Source organism: Bidens hawaiensis, unplaced genomic scaffold (genome assembly GCF_021521415.1).
Source record: "Bidens hawaiensis isolate Kalapana, Puna unplaced genomic scaffold, B.hawaiensis_p1.1 tig00003902_1, whole genome shotgun sequence".
Lineage (NCBI taxonomy): Eukaryota > Viridiplantae > Streptophyta > Magnoliopsida > Asterales > Asteraceae > Bidens > Bidens hawaiensis.
Window position 1 is genome coordinate 607,689 of NW_027491226.1, and position 9,401 is coordinate 617,089.

A 9,401-nucleotide genomic window follows, 5' to 3' on the forward strand; every position below is an offset into this window, starting at 1 on the left:
ATTCTCACTTCTTCTTCTTAATTATAGTCTTTCGTTTCCTTTAAAGATATTTTAATACTCTTTTAGATGTTTGACATTAATCTAGACATATCTAGTGTGTTGCAATTTTGAGTAATATCTGAACGAGTATAGACTTGAACATACATAAGGTTCTACTTAATGAAGCATAAGAAAATAATCTCGTTGATCCTATCATCCGCTAAAGGAGAGCAATATTGATTGTTACATGCGTAAGGACCCATTTAAGGTAAACTTATGGAACAAAACTAACGTCTCTTTGGGGCTATCTCAGAATGCTATGATATCTATAATGTAAGGGATACCTCTGAGATCTATCATATCAAAGTATGTGTGAACAATGCTTTGGCTTATGTAACATACTTGTCAAAGAATGTCATCTGTATAAGGACAAGTTTGTTTTAGTTGCTCCCACTCATCTTGAGGTAGGTACATTAATCCACTTTATTCTTGATGAAAATAATTGTATTAAGATTTCATCACATTATGATGTTTGCATTAACCCATGTATGGATTTTATTAACTTACAGACTGAATGTTCTTTGACCTTCAGTTTATAACTTTTAGGTTGTTTTATGAACATATAAATATGTAAGACGGTTGTTAGGGAAAGTTGTTTTAACGTTCATCTAATGTAGCTCTTAACTATTATAAGCTACTAGAACAGTAATGATCCTTGATGAAATCTTTTGTAATATAGGTAAGAAGATTATTTGATAATTAGTTTCTCCTTGAATATAACCTTTAACAACTAATCGTGCTTCTTATTATCTTAACATTTCATATTGGGATTTAGTTTAGTTATAAACACTCTTAAGTGATTCAACCAAATCTCAAAACGTTATGCTGACTTATGGAGTCAGTTATGTTTAATCTAATGGTTTAATTATAAGGAGTAGGATCATTAAACTTTTCAACATCCATTTCAACCTTAGTTAGGGAGGCTACATAATCATCAAAGTTAGTAGGTTTTACAACCTAGATGGCCTCGTGAGTTGATTATTGGGTAATTTTAAAATATCTTGGTTTTATGGATTAGCTCTTGGTTAAGTTGCTATCATTCTCAGGATTCTAAGCATGTAAGAGTTGGTGTATTATGGTGTACAAGAGGTGTAATCGGAGTTAAATTCGGAGTAAAATTTAATGAGTCTCTTCCCCTCGCCTCTTGTACTAATAACAAGTCATTATAAGGACTTTTACTGCTCCCACTAACCTTAGAATCCTTTAGTAAATTTACATACTTATGGTCGATATTTAAATACCAATAGATTCTAATGGAGAAATATGTTAATAATATAAGTTGTTGTAGTTTCTCTTGGTGAGGATTAGTATAGTAAGAAATTTGAATATGCCCACATTTAAGTAATAATGAAACTTTTGTAAGAGTAGTAGTAAATTATAAAGAGATAAGTTTTGATGAAATAGTGTTGTGATGGAGCAGAGTCTTGTACAAGAGGTTTAATTGAGATAATATCAAGTTTTCACTCCCCCACCTCTTGCAAATCTTGTAAGTTATGATTGAGACACTTAAGGCTCCCACTGATCTTTAATATCTCTGGAAAAATACAAGAGAAGTTTCAATGATGTACGTGACATAGGAATCTATCATATATATGTTAGACTTGATATGATTTCATTAACGTTTAGATGTCAAAATAAACTTAGGGACATATTTATAAGAATTCGTATCCTAGAAGACAGATCAGATACAAGCAAATAGCCTTTTAAATGATAAAAGAATTATGTCTGAATATTCCGTATGAATAAGTTACACGAATGTAAGTGATATATAACTTCTGGTGGACCCATACTTATTTCTTAAGCCAAGTACTGTTTAGGGCATCTAACACATGATTTAAAATCACTAAGAATGAGCTTATATGAAAATTCACCCTCATCAACCATGTCATGATTTGTCATGAAATTTGGTTTTAATTGATAAATTTTATAGGCCTCGTTTGTCTTTTGTTAAAGTTTTAATTTTCATGATAACAAAAGTTGTGAAAGTATATAGTATCATCTAGTTCTATTTTATAAATGTTTCAATCCAGATATTGATAACAAATAATATAAGAGTTTAAGGTAAGACTAACTTTATGTTGGCTATGCAAACCTCACAACTCTAATAATGTAGCTTGAGTATTGACACTAAATTCTGATTAATCTCCAGAATATTTAAGGTATCATAAAGCGTAATTGAAAGACAATTTATTATGGTTCTAATAACCTTAACATTTAAATTTGTCACTAACACTCATGTTAGTTATTTGTCAATATCGGGTAAACATATAAAACTAGACTCAACCAATCATGTGTTAATGAGAATATTAGGATTAGCAGACTTAAATATCATTAATATACAATTATCAATTTTAGCCTATTGTACTTTTGAATTATGGATAGTCTTGTTGCTTATGCCTAATCTAATGGCATATTTTTGTAATGAGACTTCTCCTTAGAGAACTTAAATCTGGAAGTAATACTTGTATTTTGTCCATGAACCTTAGAATTATACTCTTTTAGGTTTTAGTGGTAGTGAGTTGAATAACATCTTATTTCTAGTACCAAATATTTTTTTTTCTTTTCTTGTACATATGTGTTGATCAACATACTCATTTCCTTTGGTACTTCTGAGTGTTATAGTTGATTCTTAAGGCATCAAATTGTAATATTGAAAGTTTAGTATATAATATACTAGAAAATTGTACTTATTTTTCATGTGTGAGTCCTTAATATTATGGGTCATGATTGTACATTATGATATATTCAGTAATGTCATTTAACCTTATAGTTAGAATTTTTAAAGAGTGCATGAATCTTATGAGTTATTTTGATTAATCTTAGGAAAAACTAAATCTATAATAACTTTAGTGATAGTATTTACTTAAATAAGTTCTTGATTATCATTATCGTAAGACACATTATGATTGACTCATCCCATTTGTTATGCTCTAGTTTTCAATAGAATTATTGTTATTACAAAGAGCGGTAGGATTGTCATATCATGTCTTGAGGGATAATCAAAACCGTGAAAAACTAAATGTTTATTGAAACCTTTTATGAAGCAAAACTCATATTGTGTTTTGAGATTATAGTGGATGCTTGGATGAGATACTAATTTATGGAAGGAAATTATAGTGAGTAATGCTATGAGATATTAAAGTAAGACAGATTAAAATTTGTGATCATTAGATTAATGAAGGATCATTAATGTGAGGATCATTATATTTTATTGAAGATGTGATATGTCTATTATTAACATTAAACTAATAGACTGTAATAAAAAAAACTTCTACTTAAACAAAAAATAAATCATCTTTGGGCATAATTAAATTCATTTAAGTATGTGTGCAAAACAATTGTAACACATCACCTTTGGGCATAAGTGAGACAATTATTTTAATTATGCACATGCTAGTTTTGCTAAATATAAATGTAAAACATCACTTTTTGGCAGAAGTAAGATATTTGAATCATATTAGGCAAAACTAACAAAAGCTTTAGTTAGAACTGAATGATATGGTAGATGTAACTCATCATCTTTGAGCAGAAGTGATACATCATAAAATTCATCAAGTTAAGCTTTTTATGTTTTGTAAAATTTATAATATTTAAGTGTACAAAATATTTAATTAGGAACAGTTTATGGGAAAATTAGAGTTCTTGGGAAATTAGTTATCAAGACTTTTGAGTTCTTGGGAGTTATGAGTTCTCGGGAATTTTAGTGAGCCCGACTTTTAGTGGGTTTTCTGGATTATGAGAGTTTTCAGGTTTTTATAAGGTTTTCGGGATTTTGGTAAACCAAAAACCAATTTAGAATAAACCGAAATCTATTTTGAGATCTTTAAACCATAAACTATTTTTAACCCATAAATTATTATTATTATTATTATTTTAAATCCCATAAACTAATTTATGATAAAGATGAAATTCGGATTTTAATGGATTATCTTGTTTCCTAATTTAAATGATTTAATTATAATTATCCAAGATTTTGAAATTTTTTCATGATTAAACTATATCATGTTTCAAAATTTTTTAATAGATAAAAATCAATCAAAATTGAAGACAACATATTTTATTCCTACGATTCATCCAAAATAAGGACGATTCTTCGAATTTTATGATGAACATGAATAACATCTTCGAAGAATCTTTAGTCAGTTTTCTCTGGAATCGAAATCTTAAACATACTTTTAACAGATTTCGAGTGTATTAGAGTTTTAAATATAAATTTTAGCAATTATAACAAGTTTTCTTAACAAAACATGAACAGAAAACCGAAAAAAAAATTAAGAGTTTTAATCAAAATTCATGTCTTTCGATTTTAATTCCAGATTTAGGGAAAACATGAAGAACTGATTAATCAGTATCGCTCTGATACCACATGTTGATCGGTTCTTCATGAAAGTAATAGAAAACATGATAAATATTAAACATACGAACCTGTTTCAACAGGGAGAGTAGTAACCACAGCAGAGTATAACGTAGTCGACATGCTTGTCATCTTGATCGAGTTCCCTTTCAGGATGTATAGTTAACGATGGTGTTAGAGTTCTTGAGAGGAACACGGTTTAGGAGAGGGGAGACAAATAAAATTGTATGTGTGTTTTTTATTTGGTTATAATGTTAATTTATTCTCCCTATATATACACCCAAGGGAAAACCCTTTATTAGTTAATTAAAGGTAATATGGCCCATCAACAATTATCCAACTAATATATGATAAGGTATAATCAATTATTTTGATCTATTATAATATGAATGATAATGATGGCGATATTAATATATATATATATATACATACATACATATATATATAGGGGAAAGTTAACATACAAATGAAATTAGCGTGCTAAACATGAGAATCAAGTAGAGTAATTATTTAATTAGATCATAGAGTAATTACATAATTACTCTACTTGTATATATAATTACTCTACTTGATTCTCACGTTTAGCACGTTAATTTTATTTGTGTTTGATCCAAACCATATATATATATATATATAAAGGATAGAATACAATAATTCTTTATCGTACATTACGTACGCGACACTTCCAACCGTTAGATTTTCAAAACCCAAAATCACAATTACACTCATCTGCTCGTCCCTCTCCCTCAATCCGTCTCCACCACCAGTCATCGACATCAACACACCTCCATCACCTTCGATCGCCGCGCCATCAACACTCTTCGTCACCATCATCGCCGTCGACAACGAACTTATCGGAAAAACGCAAAACTCGTCACGGGTTTGTTTAGTTGATTGAAATTGAAATTGAAGCCAATTGATCGGTTAATCTTGAAATCGATTCAATTAATCATTAATTTGAAGCTTCAATCGATCAATTTTGAGTTCTGGATGATGGGTTTTTGACATTTAACGTTTAAAGGTAAAAACGTTTAAGTTGAACGTTTAAAGGTTTAAAACAAGCTGGAACGTATTAGCTGAACGTATGTCACGTACGTAATGTACGTTAAGCGATTATTGTACGTTAACCTTTCCCTATATATATATATATATATATATATATATATATATATATAGGGGAGGGATATTTTGAGAACCATGGTGAGTTTTAAGAACTTAAGAACTCAATTCTATGCCACACATTTTAATTAATTGGATTGAAATATGTGGTTGAGATTAAATCTGGCAAAAAAGTCAAAGTAGGAGAGAGAATAAATATGTAAGTGGTTACACTAACTTTTACGTCCGTTACACATGTGTAAAAAGTCGACTCGGTGCGTAAAAAATTCTGTAATTTTTTTACGTGTTTGTAACCTACACATATTACGCATGTGTAAAAATAATTTCGAAAAAAAAAAATCGTTACACTGAGTTCTTTCGAGTTCTTAAAACTCAAAGGGGTTCTCATTTGAAATCTCACCTATATATATATATATATATATATATATATATATATATATATATATATATATATATATATATATATATATATATATCTTACAAAAGAGATAATCGGTTTCGAACTATTGTAAACATGAGTTTATCATCTATTAAATGTGTTTACTTGTTAGTATCTTTCTCTATTTTTAATTTTATGTTTTTTTAGTTTATTTTTTACCTTTTATTTTGAAAACTAGTAAAAGAATTTATATTTAGTTGGAAACAGAAAATAAGAGAAAGAACAAACATATCATACCTAAGAATGGTGGTGGTTGACAATGATGGTAGTGAGCATGGCAAAGGTAGTTAAAGGAGGATGCTGACAACGATAGATGAAGGCGTGAAAGAGAAGTGCATATACCCTCACAAGAAAGTTCATACAAACGTAATTTGTACGCAGATTTAGAGTTCGTACACGAGTATGTGATCAGGCGTGAAAGGGAAGTGCATATACCCTCACAAGAAAGTTCATACAAACGTAATTTGTACGCAGATTTAGATTTCATACACAAGTATGTGATCAGGTGTGAAAGGGAAGTGCATATACCCTCACAAGAAAGTTCTTATAAACGTAATTTGTACGCAGATTTAGATTTCGTACACAAGTATGTGATCGTGCATAACAGATTTCATATGAAAGCTAAGTTTGAATAAGCCAAACAAGAAAACCACATGGACGCTCCTAAAAATCAAAATCAGCACTCCTAAAGCTTCATCTTGTACTAGTGAATGCTTATTGACAGCATGTTCATCCTTAACTAAGAAGGGCCTGCTTATAGTTTGTTACAATATATTCACTTCCGGTATATAAAAAAAACAGCTATGACTATTTAAGCTTGCTTTATTAGGTTACATAACTATCCAACTTTATATGTTAAATCCCTATTATCACAATCTAGCAAACAACGTTTGCTTTTCAAAATGCATCATACCGAAAGAAAACCATTTGCAAAAGGAAGCATAAATCAAAACAATAAAATAGCAAGTCAAGTCGAACAATATCACAACGAAAATTACAAGAAAATGCATACCCCAACCCCCAAAAGAATGTATGTAGCTACTACTCCAAATACAATGCAAAAGATCCCACCATCAAATCGACTAACCGAGCCTATATAGAACACGACTCAACAACATAAAGGTACACATATCTAGAGTAGCGCGTAAACAACCGCCCATCCAAACACAATGCTGCCCGCCATCGATCCCATCTTCGCCACACCGCTCTGCAATATCAATTTCAAAAATAAGATCCCAACAACATATTTAATTACTTCATAAACAAGCATGAATGGTGTCACCATGATATGAAAAAAATCGTGTCACCATTAGGGCTGCTCACAAGTCGAGCCAATACAGGTTCGAGCCGACTCTGCAATCTCAACAAGCCAAGCCATGACCTGAATCAAGCTTGGGTCAAGCTCGCCTCAGTCACAAAAATGAAACGACTCGTCTCAGGTTGTTTAAATCAAACTTTTTTAACTAATTTTTGTTCGAGTTTTAATTGAGCCAAGTTACCAGCCACGAGTTTTTTTTTTTTTTAAGAGATCCCATAACAAAACCCCTCACATGCCTAACAAAAATAATAATTATTGCACGTCTCGAGATTGTACATGACGACAAAACATGGGTCATTATTGTCATTTGTAATTGTAAGTATTCTCGGATACCTAAAAAACAAGACACACACAAACACACACGTGATCACTACCCAACAGATAAAGCCCGAGACACGAGAACATGGTTAACGTTACCAAATACATACATTCATCCCCATCGCTACTGTGCGCATGTTCAAATCTGGAACCTTAAACACCCCAGACTTCCCGATCTGAACATTTCAACCCACAATTGTGATTTCTGGTGAATGTAACATACTAACATCACAGTTGCAGGTTGAGATCTTCAGATCTGATAGCAAAAGTGTGATACAAGGCGCACGTTAGCAACTAGACATGGATTGACCAGATCAGACTAGGCGCACGTTAGCAACTAGTCATGGATTTAACAGATCAGAATAATAATGTCTCTAAACATTAAACGTGAATTAATAATATCAATATATTAATATCAGCATTTTGTAGATCAGATCTAGACAGTTTGTTGGACTTACCTGGTCGGGAGAAGACGGTGATATCGCCGGAGCCATATCGCCGGAGACGGAAGGAGTAGGAGCTCCGGTGGGAGGCGCCGGTGGGCTTGAAAGTGACGGAGTTGGTGCAGTGGTTGGAGTCACACTGGGCGCCGGAGATGTCACCGGGACCGGAGCAGGAGGAGAAGCCAATGGTGCCGGCGGGGGTGTAGCGACCGGTGGAGGAGTGGCCGGAGGCGGTGTAGCGACCGGTGGAGGGGTGGCTGGCGGTGGTGAAGCGACCGGTGGTGGGGTGGCAGGTGGTGGTGATGCGACCGGAGGTGGGGTGGCCGGTGGTGGTGAAGCAACCGGAGCGGCGACGGGTGGTGGGGTGGATGTGGGTGGGGCGGCGGTGGGTGGTGGGGTGGTGGTGGGTGGAGCAGGGGTGGCGGTTGGGGAGGAGGATGGTGATTGGGCGGCGACGGAGGAGAGGACAATGCAGATGAATGCGGTGACGGCGGCGGCGGTGCGAGCCATGGTGTAGGATAGGAGAGTAAAACCCTTAACCTGCGCCGCAAGATGGTAAAGTAACCTTGGAAACTAGTGAGTGATGTGAGAAGTGAGATGTTTAATGGACTACTAATGAGAGTGTGAGAGGAAGATAGGGGTTTATATAGGGTGGGAAGGTCTTGATCTAGTATGGTGGAACTTACGATTTTGTAGGTTACAAGTATACAACTTACAACAGCAATTTGTTGACAAGGGAATTGTGACGTCTCATACAACTAGAAAATAAATATTACACATACTATATTGTTTAACTTTATTTATGTTACAAAATGTGTTTATGTTTATTTAATTTTGTTAAGATATAATATGGATCAGGTTTATCTGTGTTAGAAAGAGATTTATCCTAATTAATTTTCTAATCTAGCATAGTTTTTCGTGTGTGTTACATTTAACGTTAAAAGATTAAGTGATTGCAGTTATACTAAAAGTTTATCTTCCGTCAAGTTTATTTAAAAACCGTAAACTTGATAATCAATTGGATCGGATCTTTAGATAATTTGATATGAATGATTAAGATTTTCCATTTCAACAAATCTATGCAAAAAAGAAAACCTTAATTCAAATGAGACTACTAATTTATTTGTGTGTAAGTAATTTAACTTTGACCATAATCAAAGTTAAGAAAGGCATTCTTCTCAAAGAGTTTGCGACATCTACCTACATATTAAAGCAACACAGTTTTTCTATTTGTCATCTAATTAGACCATTCACATAGGACCTGTCATTCAATTAGACCCTTCACATAGGCTCTAAGTGTACAAGTTTTCATTTTTACAATTTTTTCTTCATGAATGATAAAATGAAAAATATGCTGTTGGCGGGAATTGA

The 9,401-nt window shown here is 32.9% G+C and overlaps 1 protein-coding gene across 1 annotated transcript; it reads right to left on the reverse strand.

Annotated features, from left to right (window-relative positions):
* Window positions 1-6,890: 6,890 nt before the first annotated feature.
* LOC143624584 (uncharacterized) lies at window positions 6,891-8,575 on the reverse strand. The gene is made up of 2 exons (XM_077095184.1): window positions 8,046-8,575; window positions 6,891-7,158 (listed from the first exon to the last, which is right to left on the reverse strand). The coding sequence occupies exons 1-2, from the start codon at window positions 8,538-8,540 to the stop codon at window positions 7,084-7,086; spliced, it is 570 nt and encodes a 189-aa protein (XP_076951299.1). The 5' UTR covers window positions 8,541-8,575; the 3' UTR covers window positions 6,891-7,083.
* Between the last annotated feature and the right edge of the window lie 826 nt (window positions 8,576-9,401).